At 46.5% G+C, this 24,607-nt stretch overlaps 1 protein-coding gene across 3 annotated transcripts in view; it reads right to left on the bottom strand.

Annotated features, from left to right (window-relative positions):
• Window positions 1-23,162, bottom strand: part of PANK1 (pantothenate kinase 1) — a 62,814-nt gene extending 39,652 nt beyond the window's left edge. The window contains exon 1 of one of the 3 annotated variants that reach the window (XM_039335968.1): window positions 22,175-23,136. In XM_039335968.1, coding sequence (XP_039191902.1) covers window positions 22,175-22,415 — 241 coding nt within the window. In that variant the 5' untranslated portion in view covers window positions 22,416-23,136. Of the gene's footprint in view, window positions 1-21,341; window positions 21,482-22,174 lie in introns of those variants that run through there. The other 2 variants (XM_039335969.1, XM_039335970.1) reach the window with 2 other exon arrangements.
• Between the last annotated feature and the right edge of the window lie 1,445 nt (window positions 23,163-24,607).

The following is a 24,607-nucleotide window of genomic DNA, read 5'->3' on the forward strand; positions in this document are numbered from 1 at the left end:
AGGCATTCAGGTAAGACAATACCCCTTCTCCAGTACAGGAGATGGAGAATCCACCAATGGGACATACCAAAGCCTCACTGTCCCGATGGGTGGGAAACAGACAAGGCCGGACTGGAGACTCCAGTAACCACTTGCTGTAGGACCCTCCGACCAAAAGAGGCATCCACCGAAGCAAAAAGGTCGACCTTGTAGTGAGTGGCGCACAAACGCCTGAGTGACCCATGCCGCAGAGGTTGCAGCACTTCGAGTGGAATGGGCAGTGATATGACTTGGAGTCGGCAGGGAAGAAGACTTCTACACCTCTGTGATACAGTTCTGGATCCAACTGCCAATGGTGCCGGCAGAAACTTTCCACCCCAGAGTAGCCGATCGGAAGGATACAAAGAGGGCTTCTGATCTACGGAATGGCTCCGTGCGCTTGATGTAGCGCTGCAATGCCCTGCGGACGTCCAGTGTATGCCACTGCCTCTCCAAGTCATGTGTTGGATTTGGACAAAAGTTTGGGAGAATAACTTCCTGTGTCCTGTGAAAGAGAGTTTACCTTCAGAATGAAGGAGGGATCTAGACATAGTACAACCCTGTCACTGTGAAAAATGCAGAGATCATTCCTGACCGATAGTGCGGTCAGTTCAGGAATTCGCCTGGCTGATGTGATGGCAATCAGGAACACCACCTTTAGTGACAGGTGCCTCAACAAAATGGTCGCCAAGGGTTCAAAGGGCGGCCTTATGAGAGTGCGAAGGACTCGCGGCAATTTCCAAGATGGGTACCTGTGTACCACAGGGGGTCTGGTGTTACACGCACCCTTGATAAAGGCGCGAATCCTGGGATGGTGAGCTAAGGGAACCGAATCCTCACAAGTGAGAAGAGTGGACAGAGCCGCCACTTGTCTGCGAATAATTGCAGGGGCAAGGCCTCTGTCCAGTCCATCCAAAAGATAATCTACTATTTGAGGAATGGTTAGTTTGGTAATGTCAAACTATCGCCTCCTACACCAAAGCCAAAATTTTTCCAAGTGGAATCATACATGCGATTGGTCGCCGGACGGCGTGCAGCCTGAATCATGGTAATGGCGCGAGGGGAAAATAATTCCTGTGTCATTATATGGCACTAAAGCGCCAGACGGTCAATTGCAACCATTGGGGGTCCGGATGACAGATGGTTCCCGATGTAGTGACACTCGATGAGGGGGAATCTTCCATGGGGGCGATTGAGACAGGTTCATCAAGTCGGCAAACCACGGCCTCTGTGGCCAATATGGTGCCACAAATATCACTTCTGCCCGCTCGTGGATCAGTTTGCAGATGGTCGCCGGTATGAGCGGTAGTGGGGGAAAGGCGTAAAGTAGGCCTTGTGGCCACTGAGTCCGTAAGGCATCCGTCCCCTCCGCTTCTGGAAGGAAATAGCTGGAGTAAAATCTGGGTAGTTGGGCATTGACCGACGAAGCGAACAGGTCGAGAATCGGGTGACCGAACCTGCAAGAGATGTCTGAGAAGAGGTCCGGGTGTAGTCCTCACTCCGAGGGGTCCACTGTGGCGCGACTTAGGAAGTCCGCTTGTTGGTTGTTGCCTGAGCAACCCCAGGTTGGACTCTACCCAGGCGAACAGGAGTCATGTCTCTGTCATGAGGGATTTGGACCTGGTGCCCCCGATAGTTGATGTGTGCCTTGGCCGCCACATTGTCCGTAAGGACTAGAATGTGATGACCCTTGATCCTGTTTCTGAAGTGTTGCAGAGCTAGATGGATGGCCCTGAGCTCCATCCAGTTGATGTTGTTTCTCAAATCCGCGGTGGACCAACATCCCTGCGCAAAATGAGAGTGTAGATGGGCTCCCCAACCGTACAGACTGGCGTCTGTCGTGATGATGACCCGTTCCGGTTCCTTGAAGAGTGACCCCTTGGTTACTGCCTGAGAGCACCATCAGCAAAGTGCCCTGCAAATGTGAACCGGAACCCTGACCAGGCGATTGGATGCGCTGGTATTCTGGCACTGGAAGGGGAGGAGGAACCCTTGTAGGTCCCGCAGATGAAGTCTGTCCCAGGGTACTATGGCTATGCAGGAGACCATCTTGCCTAGTAATTGGGAGTGTTACCAGGGGAACTGTATGTTGTCTGTATACCTGGCGAGCCAGTTCCTTGATGCTGACCACTCGCTCCTGGGAGAGATAGAACATGCAGTTGGATGTGTCTATGATGGCTCCCAAGTGCAGTAGCCTGGATGAGGGAACTGTCTGGCTTTTTTGGAAGTTTACTGAGAACCCATGTTGTTGAAGGATGCGAATGGCAGTCTTCACATCCGCCTGAGCTACCTGGAGGGATGTTGCTTGAATTAAAATGTTGTCCAGGTAGCATTGGACCCGTATTGGGATTTTTCTCAGTTCGGCAGCTACTTCTGCTAGTATCTTTGTGAACACTCTGGGTGCTGAAGAGAGGCCGAAAGGAAGAGCCCTGTACTGGAAGTGTTTGTCTTTGTAACAAAAACGTAGGAACCGACGGTGAGCTGGATGAATGGGAATATGAAGGTACACTTCCGTGAGATCTATTGACACCAGGAAGTCGCCCTGTCTGATGCCTCCCAGAATGGACTGGAGAGGTTGCATCTTGAACTTTTTGTATGTTATGTAACGGTTGAGATTTTTGAGGCTCTCCATCCTCCTGAGGCCTTGGGGACGACAAAGAGGATGGAGTAGAACCTTCAGTCTCTGTATTCTGCCGGAACCGATTCTATGGCCTGAATGTCTAATAGATGTTGGATGGCCTCCTGCATTACCCTGTGTTTGAGGGGGTCCCTGGAGACTGAGCAGACAGTGAGTCAGTCTGGGGGTGTGCCTAGAAACTCCAGGGACAAACCGGACTGGATGGTCTGCAGTACCCAGTTATCCGTGGAGGTTTGTTCCCACTGGTGGAAAAAGTGGGCCAGCCTTCCTCCAATGGGAAGATCGGAGTAGGAGTCACTTGGCCTTCCGGTAGGAACGGCCTGTTCCACGAAATGGCCGCTTAGCCTGATTCTGTTGTCTGGATCGGAAACCTGGTCTGTCATAGGGGCGGTCGTACGGCCTGTCCTGTCTAGGAGTGTATGGTCTAGAGGGCTGGTTGACAGTTGCGGCCGTCGTCTGATGAAAGGGCTGTCTTAGAAAATAAGGCGTGGGACGTTTGTTGGATTTCTTGCTTAAATGGGCCATTACCTTACGCATGTCCTTATTCTCAATGAGATAAGGAGCCAGGGCCTCCCCAAACAAGTTGCTGCCTAAATAAGGAGCGGTCGCTAGGCACCACTTAACCTTGGTGTCGGCCTGACAATTATGTTGGATGCTATGGATCTAGAGGAAAAGATGGCCTACTGGAGTGTTGCATCTGCAGCATATTCCGTGGCCACCACCATCTGGGCCAGATCCTGGTGAGTCCGAATGCCCTCAGCAGGGACCCTGGCCTAAAGTTGTAACCATAAGAGGGTGGTCCAAAAAAAAAAAAGGAGGCAGAAGTGGCCGTTTTGATAGCCCATGCCACTGACTGATGAGTTTTGCGGAAAGTTTGCTCCCACCTTTTGTCATCAGCTTTGAGTGCCTCCAATAGGTCCCCAGCAATGGCTGTCTGTGAAACCAGGGGAGTCCAGGCTTTGTCCACCTTGGGAACCTCCAGTGCATCAGTGACATCTGTGGATGTACTAAACATTCTTTTGTCCGTTCCACTCACTGAAGGGAATGAAGAAGGGGAAGCCCATTGTTTCTTGATTCCTTTCAGAAAAATGGAGGGACACGGCACGTGATGTTCCGTTGCCACCTTCTCAAAAAATATTGGGCTGGGTGTAGTGCCTGATGGCACTTGTGGTTGAGGGAACTGGTCTGCCCCTATGTTCGCGGTAGAAGTGGCCTTATGGAGTATCGTGAGGAATAGGTTGGGATTAAACAGATCCCCTGAAGGGGAGGGCTCGGGGGGAGTTCATCCTCTGAAAGGTTAATTTCCGGTTGCTCCTCCTTTTGAGGAGATGAGTAACCACTCATGGAGGACTGGGCTGGAGAGGTAGGCTCCTGGATAACCGGGAGCTGCGTAGGAAGTTCATAGGATGGCATGGCCGAGGTGGAGGCCTCCTGATCGTGATGGACAGAGCGCTGCACCAGAGCACGGTCCACAACCTTGGTTAATAAAGCCTCCAGACATCCGCCTGAGAAAATGTCTCCGATGTCATGTCCCCTGAGCTCAGCGGCCGTGGGTGTAAAGGTGGGCTCAGTGACAGTACCCGGGACAGTTGTTGTTTGTTGAGCCGATGTGGAGGGCGAACCCAATGTTATCGGCGTTCCCGGGATGGATCATACGCCCTGAGCTGATGTTGATGGGCCCAATGGTAGTTCCATCTTGGTGGCCGCCATTTGATCCATGTCCTTCTCCAGAGCCTGGTGCCTACAGCTGGCTTGCTTTTCTGCCAACTTGGAGGGCTTCTTGAGCATATGCTTGGTCTTAGCTTTGCACTTGCCTGCTGCCTTCTGGCCAGAAGGAATGTAGCAGCCGTAATTGGGAGATGGAGAGGTCGTGCTCATGGGCTGAGGCAACGGAGATCCCTCCATCCCGCTTGAGCAATCCCAGGAAAAAAACACTGAGAAGAAGCTCTAGCAGGCAAGTAGTTGGCGGAAGCGAGATTGTAACAAGTAACAAGATTACTCCCCTGACCACCCGACCAGTAAAAAATTCTCTCTGGGCTTCGGTCACGGTAATTGAGGCAGATACCGAAGGCACGTTTGGAACCACTCTCTGGGCTCCGCCTGGAGGCCTTAGGTGGTCAGGCAGTGTGCACCAGTAAAAAAAAAAATAAGACAACCCCAAAAGGGGTGTAGAGGCCTGAAGTGATCAAAATCTCAAGTGGCGGCTACCCGACTGAAGGCGGTGATAGAAGGTCCCCCCCTTTATTGTGGCCTAGTTCTGCTGGGATACTGTAAGTAGGCCTTGTTGGGTCTCAGTAAACCTCCACGTGGGATTCAAAATGGCCACTCCTACTGCAAGTAGGCCTCATTGGGCCTAGAGAACCCCACGAGCTGTTCAAAATGCCCACTGCTACAATGAACGGGCCTCGATGGGCCTATAAGAATCCACATGGAACTGGGGTCAGCTGCCTTCAGGAGCTAAACCCCCAAGCTGCCAAAATCTGAGGATCAAATCTCTGACTACTGGCAACGATGAGGGTTCTGTTTGCGACTTCCCGGTGATCTCGGCAGTTTCGAAATGGCGGCCGCCGCCCGTTCTCCGAGAACGGCCTCCGCAGCCCTTGTGATCAAGTTCTGATGTCTGGGGGAGTCGCGGATGCAGCACTAGCCGGTGCGCCTAAATTTAACTTATTTGGAATGTCTTGGATCGGCTGGCCAAATAGGGAAGCTAACTGTGTTAGTTGTCTGTAACGGCAACCAAAATGGCGCCCGGGAGTGCCCTGGGCTGCTCATTTAAGCTCCGACGATCCGGATTCAAGTTTTGAATCCGAGTCTGGAGCTTGCAATTTTCCCCAAAACTGGGGTGAAAAGCTGGGGAGGCTGGGGAGAAAGGCACAGCAAGCAGTCTCTGCTGATACTTTCTACCCCCCACCCACCCAGAGCCCTGGGAATGGGACGGGAATGCTGGAAGGAAAATTCCGCCCCACACCTGTTAAATGAATTGAGATCAGTACTGATCTCCAGTACTTGTGGGGAATTTGTTAAAAGGGGTAATAATTTAGAGTTAGCCAATAATTTAGGGAGAATTCACCAATGGATTATTTTGTCTAGCCCAGTGGTTAGATCCCATTTGGGCTCGAACGACCATTTCACTGGGGTCGCCAAACAAGGCTGTCCACCATTTCCCCCCCCCTTTTCTTTGGCCATGCCCCTGGCACCCGGTGATGTATAAATGGTTGGGGGTCACCACAACATGGGGAACTGTATTATGGGGTCGCGGCATTAGAAAGGTTGAGAACCACTGGTCTAACCTGTTATAGTTGAGAGCCAAGCCAAAACGAGTCTTCAAGAGCTGAGACCAAGTTAAGACTGGATCTCCTAGCAAGAGGAGGCGTGTCAAGTTTTGGCTACTTGGTCTCAAGAGCAGGCAGACAGAGAAAACCCATTGGTGGATTCTCCATCTCCTGTACTGGAGAATACTGAAAATTCAAAACAGTTTACAAATTTTTAAGCACCACTATAAACTGGGAGTCTTATAAGCGGCATGCAAGCTGCCCACAGATACCATCTCCCTTAAGGAACTATGTTAGAAATGTTCACAGAGCAAATGGAGCATTTAAATAAATAATGTTCTTTGTGCAATCATGGAAAAGGGGCATTGGTCTTACCTGAACGCCTTTTCTCAGTACGGAGATGGATAATCCACGGATGGGTTTTCTCTGTCTGCCTGCTCTTGAGACCAAGTAGCCAAAGCTTGACACGCCCCCACTTCCTGTGGAGTCCATTCTTAACGAGGGCGAATTGGCTGATGATTGACGAGGTATTGGCTCTCAGCTCCCTACTAGCGGCCTGCTGGCCTTGGGGTGGGTGTGGATTATCCATCTCCGTACTGAGAAAAGGCGTTCAGGTAAGACCAACGCCCCTTCTCCAGTACAGGAGATGGATAATCCACGGTACCAAAGCCTCACTGTCCCAAGGGGTGGGAAACAGATAAGGCCGGTAGATTGATCTCTGAGACAACTTGCTGGAGGACCCTCCTACCAAAGGAGGCGTCCGCCGATGCAAAGCGGTCTATCTTGTAGTGTCGTATAAACGGAGAAGGCGAGGACCATGTTGCGGCCCTGCAAACTTCCTTGATTGACGCCTGGGTAGCCCATGCCGCCGAAGTTGCAGCGCTTCGGGTGGAATGGGCTGTGAGATGACTTGGGGGCGGCAGGGATGATACATTGTAAGCTTCTGCGATACAGCTTCGGATCCACCTTCCAATGGTGCCCGCGGAAACTTTCCGCCCCAAGGTGCCCGCTTGGAAGGACACAAATAGGGCCTCCGATTTGCGGAAGGGTTCTGTACGCTTTATATAACGCCGCAAGGCTCTGCGGACGTCCAATGTATGCCACTGCCGCTCCCGGTCATGTGTTGGATTTGGACAGAAGTTTGGGAGAATTACTTCCTGTGTCCTGTGAAAGAGTGAATTCACCTTCGGTATGAAGGCAGGATCTAACCTAAGGACCACCCTGTCCTTGTGGAAAATGCATAGGTCGTTTCTGACTGACAGTGCGGCCAGTTCCGAAATTCGTCTGGCCGATGTGATGGCAATCAGGAACGCCACCTTTAGCGACAGGTGTCGCAAGGAAACGGTCGCCAATGGTTCAAATGGTGACCGAGTGAGTGCGTGAAGGACTCGCGGTAGTTCCCAGGACGGGTACCTGTGAATTACTGGAGGTCTGGTGTTATAGGCGCCCTTGATAAAGGCGCGGATCCTGGGGTGGTGAGCTAAGGGAACCGAATCCGTGCAGGTGAGGAGGGTGGACAAGGCCGCCACTTGCCTGCGGATGGTCGCGGGGGCGAGGCCTCTGTCTAGTCCCTCCAAGAGGTAATCTACTATCTGAGGGATGTAGAGTTTGTGTAAGTCAAACTGCCGTTCCCTGCACCAAAGGCAAAAATTTTTCCAAGTGGAGTCATAAATGCGGTTTGTTGCCGGACGCGTGAAGCTTGAATTATGGTAATGGCCCCGGGAGAGAATAGTTCCTGTGCCATTATCTGGCGCTCAAGTGCCAGGCGGTCAGTTGTAACCATTGGGGTTCCGGGTGACTGATGGTTCCCTGGTGTAGGGACACTTGATGAGGGGGAATGTTCCATGGGGGCGACTGAGACAGGTTCATCAGGTCGGCGAACCACGGTCTCTGTGGCCAATATGGTGCTACTAGGATCACTTCTGCCCGCTCCTGAATCAGCTTTCGGATGACCGCCGGTATGAGTGGTAGTGGGGGAAAGGCATAAAGCAGACCCTGAGGCCACTGAGTTCTCAGAGCGTCCGTCCCCTCTGCTCGCGGGTTGAAGTAACGAGAGTAAAATCTGGGGAGCTGGGCATTGTCTGATGATGCGAACAGATCGAGGATCGGGTACCCGAACTTGCGGGAGATGTCTAGGAACAAGTTCGGGTGTAGCCCCCACTCCGAAGGGTCCACTGTGGTGCGGCTTAGGAAGTCCGCTTGCTGGTTGTTGACCCCCGATATGTGTTCCGCTTTTAGTGACTTCAGATTGGGCTCTACCCAGCTGAATAGGAGTCGTGACTCTGTCATCAGGGTTTTTGATCTGGTCCCCCCCTGCCGATTGATGTGCGCCTTGGCTGCTACGTTGTCTGTTAGGACTAGAACGTGGTGGCCTCTGATTCTGTCTTTGAATTGTTGCAAGGCTAGGTGGATAGCCCTGAGTTCTAGCCAGTTGATGTTGTTTCTCAGATCCGTGGCGGACCAACGTCCCTGTACAAACTGGGAGTCCAGATGGGCTCCCCAACCATACAGACTGGCGTCTGTAGTGATGGTAACTCTGACTGGTTCCTTGAAGGGTGACCCCTTGGTCACGGCCCGAGAGCACCACCAGCGTAGCGCCCTGCGGATTTGTGCCGTGACCCTGACTAGGTGGTTGGATGCGCTGGTGTTCTGCCGTTGGTACGGGAGCAGAAACACTGTAGTTCCCGTAGGTGGAGCCTGGCCCAGGGTACAATGGCTATGGCCGATACCATCTTGCCCAATAATTGGGAAAGTGTTAGTATCGGAACTGAACGTTGCCTGTGAACCCAGCGAGCCAGTTCCCTGATGCCGGCCACCCGGTCTTGGGAGAGATAGCCCATACAGTTGGTTGTGTCTATCATGGCCCCCAGATGCAGCAGCCTGGACGAGGGAAATGTCTGGCTCTTCTGAAAGTTTACTGAGAATCCGTGTAATTGGAGGACACAAATGACGGTCCTTACGTCCGCCTGAGCTGTCTGTAGGGATGTTGCTTGGATTAGTATGTCGTCTAGGTAACATTGGACGCGTATTGGGATTTTTCTCAGTTTGGCGGCTACCGCTGCTAGTATCTTGGTAAATACCCTGGGTGCCGAAGATAGACCGAAGGGGAGAGCTCTGTATTGGAAGTGTTTTCCCCCGTAACAGAAACGTAGGAACCGGCGGTGGTTTGGGTGGATGGGGATGTGAAGGTAGGCTTCCGTGAAGTCTATCGATGCCAGGAAGTCTCCTTCTCTGATGCTTCCCAGGATGGACTGAAGGGATTGCATCTTGAATTTTTTGTATGTGATGTAGCGGTTGAGGTTTTTTAGGTCCAGGATTGCCCTCCATCCTCCTGAAGTCTTTGGAACCACGAAGAGGATGGAGTAAAATCCTCTGCCTCTGTATTCCGCTGGGACCGGTTCTATGGCTTGAATGTCCAACAGGTGTTGGATGGCCTCCTGCATGAGTTTGCGTTTGGTGGGGTTCCTGGAGACCGAGCAGTTGATGAGTCGGTCTGGGGGTGTGACCAGGAACTCCAGGGACAGCCCGGACTGGATGGTTTGTAGTACCCAGTTGTCCGTGGAGGTCTGCTCCCACTGGTGGAAGAAGTGAGCTAGTCTTCCTCCAATGGGTAGGTCTATGTAGGAGTCATTTTGTCTTCCGGTACGGACGACCCGTTCCACGAAAGGGTCGTCTCGACTGGTTTTGTTGTCTGGGCTGGAACCCCGGTCTGTCGTAGGGGCGGCCGTACGGTTTGTTCTGCCTGGGAGTGAATGGCTTGGGTGCCTGACTGATAGGCGTGGTTGTCGGTTGGCGAAAGGACTGCCTATGAAAGTAAGGTGTGGTACGTTTGTCTGACCTTTTGTTCAAGTGTGCCATGACCTTCCGCTTGTCTTTGTTCTCTACAAGATAGGGGTCCAAGGCCTCCCCAAACAGACCGTTGCTTGAGTAAGGGGCGGTCGCTAGCCGCCACTTAGCCTTGGTGTCAGCTTGCCAGTGTTTTAGCCATAGCATTCTCCTGGCAATTATGTTGGATGCTATGGATCTGGATGAAAAAATGGCCGATTGGAACGTTGCGTCTGCAGCGTATTCCGTGGCTGCTACCATCTTAGCCAGGTCCTGGTGTGTTCGTATGTCCTCCATAGGAACTATGGTTTGTAGTTGTTGCAACCAGATGAGGGTGGCCCGGACAAAAAAGGAGGCCGAGGTGGCTGCTTTGATGGCCCATGCCGCTGTCTGGTGGGTTTTGCGAAAGGCTTGTTCCCACTTTTTGTCATCTGCCTTAAGGGCCTCCACTAGGTCCCCAGCCATGGCTGTCTGGGAGACCAAGGGGGTCCAGGCTTCATCTACTTTAGGAATTTCTAAGGCCTCATTGAGGTCTGTGGCAGTGCTGTATAATTTTTTGTCCGTACCACTCACTGATGGGAAGGAAGCGGGAGAGTCCCATGGCTTCTTGATCCCTTTCAGGAAAATGGCGGGGCAAGGTATATGGTGTTGCGTTGTCACCTTTTCTACGAATACGGGTCTGGATGTGGTGGCCGGTGTCGCTTGCGGCTGAGAAAACTGATCCGTCCCCATGTCCGCAATGGCTGTGGCCTTGCATAGTATCGTGAGGAAGCGGTTGGGATTAAATAATCCCCCTGAGGGGGGCTCAGGGGGAAGTTCCTCATCCTCTGACATAGAGATCCCAGGTTGATCCTCCTCTTGTGGTGAAGAATAACCACTCATGGAGGACTGGGCCGGGGAGACGGGTTCCTGAATGCCTGAGGACTCTGAGGGGAGTTCCGAGTGTGGCATGGCTGAGATGGAGGGCCCCTGGTCGTGGTGGGCGGAGCGCTGTGCTAGGGCTCGGTCCACCACTTTGGTTAATAGGGCCTCTAGCCGTCCATCTGCCCAGATGTCCCCTATGTCATTACCTTTGGGTGTGGTGACCGCAGGTGGAGAGTTGGACTCAGTGGTTGTGCCTGCCGCCGTGGTTGTTTGTTGGGCTGATGTAGATGGCGGATCCAGTGGTTGCGGTGTTCCTGGAATGGACCACGCGCTCTGGGTTGATGTGGATGGACCCAATGGTAATTCCATCTCGGTGGCCGCTATTTGAACCAATTCCAATTGGGCCTGCCTCTGCGCTCTGGAGAACTCCTTCTCCAGGGCCTGGTGCCTACGGCTGGCTTGCTTTTCCGCCAACTTGGAGGGCCTCTTGAGCGAGTGTTTTGTCTTCGCTTTGCACTTGCCTGCCGCCTTCTGGTCAGAAGGTGTGTTGCAGCCGTAATTGGGAGATGGAGGGGTCGTGCTCATGGATTGAGGCAACGAGGGTCCCTCCATTCCGCTTGAGCAGTCCCAGAAAAACTGAGAAGACGCTCAGGCAGGCAAGTATTGGCGGGAGCGAAATTGGAACAAGTACCAGGACTGTTCCCCTGATCACCCGACCACAACAAAAATATTCTCTCTGGGCTAAGGTCACGGTAGCTGAGGGAGGTACCGAAGGCACGTTTGGAACCACTCTTTGGGTTCCGCCCGGAGGCCTTAGGTGACCAGGCAACGTGCACCAGTAGAAAAAGGAAAAGGGAGGCAAAAAATATCAGTGGCGACCTCAAAAGGGTCTGTAGGCCTGACTTAATACACAGCAGGTATCAAATGGCGGTCACCTAGAGCGGAATTTATTCTTATTAATACTATTACTATTATACTAATAATAGGAACAACAACAATAATAAAAATAATAATAACAACAACAACAATAATGGTGATGATGATAATATTGTGTGTTCTGTCTTTAGGCCTGTTGGCCCTGCAGTCGCTTAATTTTTAGCTTTAAAAAAAATTTTTTTTTTAATTATTATTATTATTATTTAAAATTTATGTATCTATTTTTATTATTATTATATTTTGTCCTATTATTATATGTGTGTATCGGGGGTGGAGCGCTGGTTGTGTGCTCCTATTCCGCCTCTATCAGTGATTCCAGATATGATGTAGAGCTTCCTTAAGCTCGGTTTGCCTTTCTCTGGCAAGAGATGGCAGCCACAGCTCGTTTCTCCCTGAAAAAGGGCTTTGCGGATCCCAGGAGGGTTCTCTAGCCTCCGTTTCTTGGTTGGGGCTTACTCCCTTCCTGTGCTTCGTTTCCCTCTGAAAATAAGCTCCGCAGCCTCCCAGAAGCTGCTTGTGCCCGGGGATTTAAATTTGGCGCGCTGGTGACGTTTTAAGGGAATCCCAGTCAGGGATTGCCTTTGTTGTCTGAAAACGGCAACTAAAATGGCGCCCGCGGTTGCCCTGGGCTGCTAGGGAATCTCCGATGATCCGAATTCAAGTTTGAATCCGGACCTGGAGATTGTTATTTTTTCCCCCAATTTGAGGAAAAAATCCCTTGGGAGGTTGGGGAGAAAAGCTCAGCAAGTGATCTCTGCTGATGCCTTTCCCCCCCCCTTTTCCACCTCCAGAGCCCTGGGGCTGACTGGGATCCGTGGGGAGTTTCCCCCCCCACACCCCCTTTTTCAATTTTAATATAGGATCAGGGATGATCCCAAGGAAAACTTAGTGGTTGGGGAAAAGGTTCAGCAAGTAGTCTCTGCTGATGCCTTCTTCCCCCCCTTTTCACCCCCCAGAGCCCTGGGGCTGGCTGATATCTGTGGGGAAATTTCCCTCCCCACCAATCCCCTTTTTAATTTTAGGTTTGAGATCAGGACTGATCCCCAGAAAATTTTGTGGTTAAATTCCTATAGGTGGCAATTTTTTGGGAAGGGGAAGCCAATTATCAAGGGATAATCAATCAATGGATTTCTTGTCTAACCTGATAAGCTGAGAGCCACGCCAAAACGAGTCTTCTTCGAGCAGAGACCAAGTTAAGAATGGACTCCACAGGAAGTGGGGGCGTGTCAAGCTTTGGCTACTTGATCTCAAGAGCAGGCAGACAGAGAAAACCCATCCGTGGATTATCCATCTCCTGTACTGGAGAACTGGGGGTTTGTTTTCTAATTGGGAGGATATGCATTATGCTATAGAAAGAAATGTGTGTCTCTCTTTTCAGGAAATGCTGGAAGTAAAACAACGTTTGTACCCTTCTCTTTTTTAAAAAAAATAATATTTTTTTTCTCACTTGGGGTAGGCAAAATAAATTACTTGTGCTTTGCCCCTCCCAATCCCATAATGAAGCAGATTTTGGTATGCATGCTAACATCGGCATAAACACAGTTCTTTATATCAGCATTGTGTTAGGTATAGTACAACTTGAGACCAATCCAAGACAAAGGAATCTGAATCCAGGGAGAGGAAACCATATGAATGACCTACAAAGGGCAAACAAGCTCTAAAATCCACTTGAGGGCAGCAGAGAGATTACAGTACACAAATGACAACTGCAGAGTGGTATTGCAGTAATGTTAATTGTTTCATGTTTTGTGGACTGGGCATCACCACATTTGATAATAGCATGTTAGCATACTCTGACCTATCTGTTCAGCAAACCTTTCCCTACAGCATCTGAGGACTGTGTACTTTGAAATCAAACAATTATGAAAATGAGGTAGATCAGTATTACAGTAGTCCTCGACTTTTGACTACCATTGAACCCAAAACTTCTGCTGCTAAGCGAGACAATTGTTAAGAGAAATTTGTCCTATTTTACAACCTTTCTCGCCACAGTTGTTAAATGAATGGCTGCATTTCTCAAATTAATAGCACAGTTGTTGAGTGAATCTGGCTTCCTCATTGTCTTTGCTTTTCAGAAAGTCACAAAAGGTGATCACATGACCCCAGGACAGTGCAACCATCATAAATATGAACCAGTTGTCAAGCATCTGAATTTTGATCACGTGACCATGGGGATGCTGCAACGGTCATAAGTGTGAAAAATGATCCTAAGTCACTTTTTTCAGTGCTGTTGTAACTTCAAACGGTCACTAAATAAATGGTTGTAAGTCGAGGATTACCTGTATTTCCACCGTCAAAGATTTCCAGAGAATTCAGAACACTGTTGTACTGGAGTTCACTTTTGACTCCTTATATTTTATAGTTTTATGGTTTCACAACAGCTAAAAAGCAGTAGGAGACCTATTTTTCTGGCACAAAACCAATGCTCAAGAACACTACAGAGTTTTTTGGTTTGTTCAACAAGGAAGAAAGACTCCATTTCTTCACTCTTCTGCGTAAAAGCTTAGGATCAGAAACCAGGCCAAACAAAAAGATACTAAGGAATGCACCATCTTTCAAGATCTTCAGAACATTTTATTTCTCTAAGTGGTAGAAAAGCAGGGGAAGATATAAATAACCAGTTCAATATTTAGTCCACATCAAATCTAATGTTGGGTCATATTCTCTGCATTTTAGATCCAGTACATGACATAGATTGCTCCTAAATGCTACATGGATCAGATTACAATGATGATTCAGGAGCATGGCAGATACTGCTTGCTGAGTACAAACAAACTGACTGTAATCCAGATTTGTCTTTTGCCTTGGTCAAAACACACAGGTCCTTAGTAGGTAGCAAACAAAAATAATGAAAGATACTGGAGATTAATTTGGTATGCTGCACCAAGCAAAAATATTCACCTTATCTAATCTAGTGACTCAAACAATTGGAAACCCTCAGAGACCCATTTCAGGAAATTAAAAAAAAACTTTCTAGTTGTGCAGTCATCCTTGCCCTACTTGACTTCTCTGCAACTTTTGATGCCATCAGGATACCATGGCATCCTTCTGGATCAGCTCACAAGAGTGATAGTATTGTGCTGGTTCACCTTTCTCCACAGACAATTCCAGTTGGTGATGGGGGGGGTGAGAGAAATCCCACCTTTGGCCCCTACTGTACGGGATGCTGCAGGGTTCAATTCTTTCTCCACTCTTATTCAGTATCTATATAAAGTCACTGGGTAAGTTCATCTCTTGCCATGGGATGAGGTATCAAATATACATCTCTGCACCTGGCAAATTAAATGACACTGTGGACTGGAGGCTATGAGGGTCTGGATAAGAAATAACAGGCTTTAGCTGAACCCTGGCAAGACTGAGAGCCTTAGGAATTGGGACTTGCCAGTTCTAGGATTATGCCATCTTTGATGCTGGATGGAGTTGCACTGTCCCAAACAGACCTACTGCACAACCTGGAGGTCCTCTTGTCTCATGACTCTGGCACGAACAAGTAGCAGTCATGGCTAGTCTTTGCATAATTTCATATTTGTACACCAGTTGTGCACAATCCTAAATTGGGGGGGGGGCTTCTGTTCATGGTCACCATGCCTTAGTCACCTCCCAATTGGGCTATTATAATGGGGCTGTCCTTGAAGAGTACTGGAAGCTTCAACTGATGCAAAATGCAGCAGGATGGGCAGTTATGTGTGCTTCTAGAATAGCACAAGTAACATGTCTGCTCCATGAGCAGCATTGGTTGCTACTTTGCTTCTGGGTCCAATTCAAGGTACTGGTTTTGAACTTTAAAGCAGTCCATGGCACGGGGCTGAGTTATTTGAGGGATAAACTCTCCCAGATTACATCTACCCATCCCATCAGATCAAGAGAAGAACATGCTATAGGTCCCATCTATTAGGGAGCTATACTTGGGGAGTCCCAGAAGGTAGGCTTTCTCTGTCATGGTATCCTTCATGGAACATTCTCCTCCCTGAAGTGAGGCTGATTCCATCCTTGTTGATTTTTTGGAAATCCCTTATACTATCAAGCTGGGGGCTGTAGGGGACCAATGAGATACTGAGTTAGCTCCATTGTTGTTAACATCTGCTATCCACCCTTAGCCTTTGTGATTAAAAAAATAATGTGTTTCTATAACTGTTTTATAGTTTTGTTACATACCATCCAGAATTACTTTTTAGTGAAATAGGCAGCCATGCAAACTTGATGAATAAATAAATAAATAACATCCTGATCAGCCAAACATGGTATTATTTAACAAGGCACATAATAAAAAGGAAGACCACAGGGTTCATAAGACCAATTCTAATTATACTTCAGTAATACCCATATCTGAGCCAAGAAAAATGAACAAGAGTATGATAAAGCTGGGCTTGGAATTTTTATTTTTACTTTCTTCTTTTATGTCTGGCAGTCATGTAGCTATATTCATAACAAACCAGTCCTCAGTCTATCCCAGTTCACCTTAACCAGTTCACCTTATTTATTTGTCTAACTCTTGAGAATAATAGAAAACCAATAATCTGAGAATCCTTAGTGTGAGCAGCATCCACTAATCTGATGAAATAAAGCACTAGGTAGTAGTCTTTAAAACAGCAAGTCTTCTAAAGCCTGGAAGAAATTTCTCTCCCTTGGTTACTTATCATCTTTAAAAAGTGTACCTTTTATGGAGAAATTAATATTTCCACTCCCAGTAAAATAAAGCAAAAGGTGCAATTGTTTCCTACTATTTTAACTGTATTTTAACACAATCTTGAATCATTATTCTATGATTGTGTCATATAAAGTTGATTTTCTTTTGTTCAGAAGAATTAGGTGGAATGCAACTAACCTTGTTACACAATATTAATAAAACTTCGAGAGATGGGAGGAGGAGAAATTCAACACTACTATTGTTTTATCAGATATAAAACCTTTATTGGTGCAAGACGATCCAGTTCTACACACTACACTATTCATACAGGACAGCATAAAATTAAACATAAGATAAATCATGTAATGTGAAGATTCTAACCGATTACATCTAAAACAATTTAGTAGTATTAAATGACCTAATGCAGAAATATGATGCTCAAATATGATGCTAGGATATGTTAGAAATCAAAATTGTGTATTACTAATACAAAGAAAATGATGAACTAAGATTCACTTCACATTGGTATAATTCTGGATCTAACTGATATTGCATAAGACGGTGGACAGAATACATAAGATGGCAATTGATTATGAAAAAACAATTTAATACATAGGGAAGAATTTACAAAGAATTTAGGCTAGACTAAAAATATTTTTCCCAATATCAAATTTTCTGTGCTTAAAAATATCTTCTATTAAATTGCAGTAGCATAATCGCATCCGCAATTGTACAGCCCAGACATACATTTGCAACTTCTATTCACAACAAGGACTAAGTAAACAAAGAGTATCCAAAACATTACAAGGGTCATTTAACTTGATGGATGCTAACAGCTGAACTATATAGGGGAAAGTTCATTAAGGGACAAGACAAGAGAATCTTTAACACTATTTATGAGTCTACCTTTGGACAAATCCACAGGTTGCCAAAAACTGATGAGCTACGCATGTTTTAGTAACATTTTTATTTTTATGTTTTTCAAAATCCAGGTAAGAGTTTATTTTAATGTAATACAGGGAAAAGGGATTCTAATAGGTGACGATGATTGTGTTGAAAGACAAAGCTGGAATTAAAACAGAATTAATTCACATAGCTTACCAGGATGTAACTGAGCATAAACCTCTGATGCCAATTTCAGCACAAATTTACTCCAGCTAACATGCTTATTTGCTTACTGTGTGTAATAATTAAATCTGGATATATGGATACAACACCAGAAAAAAGATGTCCAAAACTGCAGCAAAATTAATGAGCATTCTTCTAAAATAAATCGCTGAAGCCTTGTGCTCAGTAACCACTACCAACATTCCATATAATTATTTAAAAGTAATATTTGTTTAAATAAGCAAGAAAAGATGGTTCCTATGCTGTCCTTTCAAAAAGCGTCATTGGGTTTCCCCAATGTTCACATTATAGATGCATATCCAGGTCCAGTGCTTTTTTTCTTAAAAAAAAAAAAAGTGCCGTAATTCCACACATGTCATACAACCTGCCTTGCCTACCCTACAAGGTTCCAACCAAGAAAGGTGCCGGAACTCCGTTCTGGGCGTTCTATGAGAAAAAAAAGCCCTGTCCAGATCCAACATACTGGAACATATAAGGTCAACTTGTAGGCATCAGCCATAAGTTCTCTGGTTTATAACATGGAACATTATATTGAGTCTTGTTTGCCTTAGATTCGTGGTGGCATTCTCTTGTATACAGAGCATAAAGCTTGAAATATAACACTCAGCAGTGGAAGGCATCAGTTCATTGAAAATAAGTCTCTAAGATGTGGGAGCTGCTTCTGAACTCATTCTTCTTCCTCTCTGGGACACATATTTGATCGCAGATTGCATTTACAACAATTAACTTGCAACCATTCCCTAGAACAGGGCTTTTCAACCAGTGGTACGGGTACCACCTGTGGTACATTGGCACCTGGCAGGTGGTACGTGACCATCCTAGAAAAGTGGTAGCGGGGGAGGGGAATGAGCTGAACCGGTGGCAGCACCGCACAAGCCTGAGTGAGAAATGGCTGGAGCTGCAGGGCTGTCAGGGCTCAGCGGAAGCACCAGGATCAGTGCTTCTTCGGGACTGTCAGGGCTCAGTGGAAGCGCCAGGATCAGTGCCAGTCTCCAGCTGGAGCTCAGCGCTGATCATGGCGCTTCTGCTGAGCGCAGAAGAAGCGCCGATCAGCTGGAATGTTGCAGCATCTCCAGGGTCTTGTGATTTACATTCAGATACTTGGCAACTGATTCATATTTATGACGGTCACAGTGTTCCAGGGTCATGTGAAGTGACCAAAACCTGCTGCAACCACCCAGCAGATGGGGGGAATAAAAACCAAACACCCCCCCCACCCCACCCCCGCTGCCAATCCTCAACAGAAATGCTCACAACAATGAAAATTTCAGACAGGAGGAAGAGCACCACTGGGTGGGCAGGCAGGTGTCTTGCTCGGCTGTGTCTTGGGGGACACTTTTTCAGTGCCATTGTAACTTTGAACAGTCACTAAGCGAACTGTTTTAAGTCGAGGACTATCTGTACTTCATCAGATTTTTCCTTTTGGGGGGGGGGTCAAGTTTTTGATACCTTGCTAGGCGACTGGTAGTAGTCGGATGTTGCCATATCCTAAAAGTGGTACAATGGGTGAAAAGCCCTGCCCTAGAAAGCTACCAAGAGGGCAAACTTTGATTTGAATTAAGAGGCTGGACATAATCACCTAGAGAGTCATTTGTTTTCCATAACAATCACCTGGCCTACCCAATTGTCAAGGCCATTTCAGTCCTGACACCAGAAGCAAGCATTTCTTAACTTCTTTAGCATAAATCAAAGGATAGTAGTGTCTTCATAATCTGAAATTAACACTATCTCGACAACTGTCTATAGTTGTCTGTTATTATTAGATTTGTACCCTGCTTTTATGTTATATAATTCAACGTGGCATACATAATGTTCCCAATCTCCTATTGCCAACAACATCAATCCTATGGGGTTAGCCAACACAGAATGACTGGCCCAAGTCACTCAGCCAGCTTTCATGTCTAAGGGAAGATTACAGCTCACAATCTCCTGGTTTCTAGTCCAGCTATTTCACCAAACTGGTTCTCTGTTAGATGCTTATTATCGTATTATTAAATAAAAACCTGAAGAGACTTTCACAGATATAAATGGGACAATTATTCCTTCTTGACTTAAAAAAACAAATGATAGCAACTATCTTTTGTGTAATGCAAGGGATAAGTAAACAAAGTTGGAATACCAAATATGGATTTCAGGTCCTCTCTTTATTAAGCTACAATCACACAAGTTACATCATGCAATTTGTAAAACACTCTTTCACATACAAAACTAATAAACACCTTTTAACACTGACCTCTAAATAATCCTGCCAAACCAGAACAACCAGATTATTCAGTATTGCATTTTATATAGATATCTTCAGTGAAAACTCTTATTTTGCTACTCAATATAAACAGTCCAAAGCTTCTAAGAATCTCAGTTTAGAAGTTTTATCACCATTTTTTCTTATTCCTCCTCATTCTTTTTATTCTCCTCAGAAAATTGGAATTTAAATCCATGTTTTTTAATTAAAGCTCTGACTGTGGAATTTTCAAACCATCTTTGTAAAATAAAATATTCTTCACAAAATACTGTATTATTCATTGTAGGTCACGATTAATATCAGTAAGCATCCACTGTTTGCTGATATTACAACAAAGATGAAGATTACACGATACTATTATTCTTAAGCACAGGATTTAAAGATAACATCACCAGCAATTGTACAAGCTAAAATCAGAATAACAGCATTGGAAGGGACTTTGGAGGTCTTCCAGTCCAATCCCCTGCTCAAGAATCCCTATACCAATTCAGACAAATGGCTATCCAATCTCTTACAGCAACAAAGATTTGAGAACTGAATGCAAGAGCCGCAAATATTAAGAGATTTTAAAGATTATGCATACTAAGGTCAGAAAAATAAGGTAAATGTAGACTATCAGTATTTGAACAAATGTAAAACAAGCTACTAATAGTACAATCTACTATTATGGATGTACATAAAAATTAGAAGATAACAAAAAACATTAGTTGGTACTGAAATGACTAATTAAATTGATGCAGAATAAAGAATTATTCTGAAAATGCATTCTTTCTTTTTGTCCTTAAATTACATTGCTACATTTCTCCAAAGAAATCACTCCAAGATGATCATATTTAAAATCTTGCAATACCTTTTTGAAAAATGTTACATAAGGCTAAAGCTCTGTTAATTTCAGTGGGGTTCTTTCACGTGCAGAAGCAATCACCACAGATGGGATACCACAATATTAAATGACAAAAAAATTAATAAAAAAAATCAAAGTCAACAATCATATGCAATCCTTTGTGAACTAGATTTACACCCCAAGTCTCTATGGTTTACCATATTGTAGACATTTCTAATAGATGTAAAAGTTTTTAGAAACACTTCTGATGGGAATAAAATTTTCATGTATGCCTCATTTTAATGGATATTTTACTTTCTTTAACCCTTTCATGTTTTATCCAGCTTTGGACTGTTTTTTTTAAAATAAACAAACAACTCCTTACCTTGTAAAAGTCCCAATCTATCAGAGAATATAATGAGAAAATAATATGCCAAACATTTCAATGAAACAATGAATGAACATTTTTTTGGAGCAGCCAGTTTAGGAAAAGTGGTTTTTCTTTCTCAAAATCCAACAAAAAAGTTATCAAAATTATATATTGCAGCTCAGTGGGGTTATATCTAAATGTACTGACTCAAAGGCCACATTAAATAAAATAGGGTCTGACTTCCAAGTAAGTTAAGAATTGGATCAAGTGAATATCATTGTTTTAGCAGCATGCTCACACAGCATTTTTAGAATCTATTTACAAAACTCAGAACTCTAATTATTTTGGATTATTATGTTAAACCTTAAAGAAGCTTCTACAGCCACAGACATTACTCCTAAACACAAAGACTGATCTTTGAGAAATATATTGAATTTCATAGAAATTTTTTTTTACTCAAACCCAGTAACTTTCAGATAGCATCCTGCTATCCTTGTTGCCTAATCAAACTCTGCCTCATTCCTTAATAAAGGTGCCATCAATGACAAGAGAAAACCAGATTGATTATAAAAACAAGGCTAAAGTGTCGTTTACTTACAATGTTTCTTGTCAATGATTAGCCTCATTTTGAGTTACTAAAAGGAACAGTTGGCTTGAATCCGAGTCTGTGTGACTTTTACATCCCCAAAACTGGGCAAAGCATTTTATCAAGGGCACATTTATACAACTGAGAAACTCCTCGTTTTAGCGCTCTGCACAGAACAGAGGAGATATGAGACCAGCCCACATCTTTCCAGTCTCCTCATTGGTCAAGCCTGGGACCAGCCTACGTGGGATCAGTGGGTGTGCACCCCGAGAAGGCGCCCCTATTGGCTGAGCTCAGACCGTATTTAATGAACTGATGTTTGGGCGGCGGAACAAGAGCTCGTCGCAAGTCAGAAACCCCGGAGCCGCTCCTTGGAGTTGGAGCGAAATGGGAAAGCGCGATCAGATCCTGAACACAGAAATGGCATCACCCCGGAAAAAAAAAAATCCAAAAACCAACGGCTCGAAAAGAGATGGTTGCGGCGTCCTTTATTATTTTATCAAAATAATATTAGCGAGTGACGCAATGAGCTCTTGCTGCGCAAGCCCTGCCTAGCTCTTTCATCACGTGAATGTGCTTTTAAACATTCTGACGGCACATAACACGTGAGCGAGGCAAGCCTGCCCGCCGGTTTCGGTCACAGATAAGTTTCTCGCCCTCCCTTAATGAAACAGCCGCGCCACGTGAACCGGGACTGGTCGGGGAACCCTGGAAGGCGGAGGAAGCTGCCTTGCAGCGATGCGCCTGATGCAATTCTAGCTATAAGGGCCGCTCTGCAAGCGGGTTCCCAATGCCATGCCATGACACGCACCCATCTGAGTCGGACCTCCCCAGCCCTCACTTACGCGGCCTGTTTTTTCTGCCCGAATCCATCCTCCGGCGCGCCCTGCTTTTTTTCGTCGGCGAGTCGTGGCTGGAGAGCGGCAGCTCCGAGCGAAAATGCAGCGGGTGGGAAGCCTCGCCATTGCTGGCGGGAGGGTGGAAGCCGTTGTGCAGCGGCAGCCCGTTGTGCAGCGAACAGGTGAGGGGAGCCGCCGCCGCCGCCGCCGAAGAGACGCCGGCTTGGCCTCGCAGCCTCTCGCCCATGACGCCGCCAACAAGCTGCCTCCGCCTCCGCCACCACGAGGCCGCCGCTCGTCCTTTGTCTCGCCCTTCTCCCCGCCGCGCGCGAGCAAAGCAGGCGAGGCAGCGTCCCGCAGCGCCCACCGTGCTGGCTCTCCGCAGCGGCTGCCGAGCGGCCGGGACGCACTTCCACCGCCCTCCCGAGGCAGCTCCAAGCGCAGGCGTCCTGCCCACCGCAGGAGGAGGAAAGAGCGCCCGGCGAAGGATTGCTGGGAAGGGGGCGGTAGCAGAGCCGCAGAGCGCCGGGCTCCTTCCCGAATTTGGGGCGTGACCCACGAGCTCTCGCTCCCCCGAGGGTTGCGAGCGCCTCGTTCTAGGGAAGTTTTTGCTCCGTTGCCCCTTCCTCGCTTTCCTAAGGAAGGCGCCGGGCTCTCACAAACGACCGACCGACTGAGGAGCTTCGATGCAGCCAGCCTGTTTAAAGCTCGGTGTCTTTGCTATCCGGGAGAAGAAACCACGTGCGCGCGAAGGCGCATCCCGCAGCTGCTGCCGGACAGAGCCCAGTAAAGGAGGAAGCGGTTGTAAGCCGAAGGAAAGGAAACGTTAAAAACAAAAACTATTTACTGTAAATCTCCATCCTAGCATCAAATTTCTATCCTGGCAAAGCCTCCTTTCTTTTCCCTGATTTACGGCTGGCTTTCTAGATTTACCTTTTATTCCTTCAACTTTCCCCCTCTCTTTCCAAAGTTTCCAAAGCAACTCCAAACAACCACCATTTTCTCAGTCCCCCCCCCCTTCTCAACCCCTTCCTATAGTTTGCAAACGATTCTCATTCTCTCTCTCTACGAAACGCCTCGGCAAACTTGGTTTGTACTAGTTACTGGTTTCTGCGACCGGCATCCAGATGCTCTTGATATTATCTCTTCTTACACGCCCTTCTTAAATGCTCACTGATTTAACTACTGTTACATTTCTCTTGGCACCCAGTGATGGTGTCAGAATCCAATCATATTTCATCTTTAATTATCAAATATAGAAACTCCCAATTCTGCCTTCTTTGGATTCTGCCATAAGAGGGAGAGAAGGGGGAGAACAAAGGGGCTTTATGGCCCTCACTTCCTTCAGTACACTTCGAAGAGCTGAATGCTGAATGTGTGTTTATTGTAACCTATTGTAACCTCAAAGCGTTAGCACCAGAGGACCTTATCATAACAAAGAAGGGTATTTGCCTTTCATGTAGTTATCTGAAGTCTCCATCCAGACAGAAGAAAGAAGAAAGGGGGCGGACTTGTGATACTTGAAACTATCACTGGAAGGGGGGTTGATTGGGTGGGACTACTGGGGAACCCCTTAAAACCTTGAATGGGAGGGCTTGAACCCCAAGTCCTGTCTAGCATGCCTGCAGCCATTTTCTCTTAATAAAGGATTCCTGTTGGAAGAATTATTCCAAGAGTTCTGTCTTCTTAAGATGCAAAGTGGGGTGGGTCCTTACAGATGGGTTTTGTGTTCAAGGGGATACAACTTGTGCTCAGCCATATCAGAAAACACAACTTTTGATGCATGGCAATCAATTAATTGATTTTATCTATAGCCCAAAAAGTAAGTGACAAATATAATCTAAAACTGGCATTAGATAAAAGTTTAACAAATAAAATATTTAATAAATATTCATAATACACTTAAAATCTCAACTCATTGATTATTAAAAACTTTTTTAAAGTCTTCATTAAAAATCTGGCTGTTGCCACTGTAACTTTAGGATTTTCATCTGCAAGTAATTTTTTACACAAAGGCATTTCTTCCTAGTGTGAGAAGTAAGTCTTCATCCTGGTTCATCCAAGCCAGGAATAAATAGGCAACATGGAGACTGCTTTGGGAAGGTTACAGTTTATTGAAGAAGCAGAAAGATGGTCCTTGCAGGAAGGAGCAAAGGAGAGGAAAGAGAGAGAGAGCACATGGGCAGGGCAGTAGATTTTTTTATACCCTCTCTAGCCTTGTTTGGAATAGTTTCCTGTTCCTGTGGCATGAACCTTGAGGCTGTTCCTGTGTGTTTGTCTAGGCCAGGGGTAGGCAACCCAAAACACTCAAAGAGCCACTTGGACCCGTTTCCCACCAAAAACAAAACACTGGGAGCCGCAAAACCCTTTTGATATCTAAAATGAAGATAACACTGCATATATCCTTTTTTACCTTTATTATAGGGGTGTGTGTGTGTG

Source organism: Crotalus tigris, unplaced genomic scaffold, assembly GCF_016545835.1.
Source record: "Crotalus tigris isolate CLP2741 ecotype Arizona unplaced genomic scaffold, ASM1654583v1 scf7180000017663.5292952, whole genome shotgun sequence".
Classification (NCBI taxonomy): Eukaryota; Metazoa; Chordata; class Lepidosauria; order Squamata; family Viperidae; genus Crotalus; species Crotalus tigris.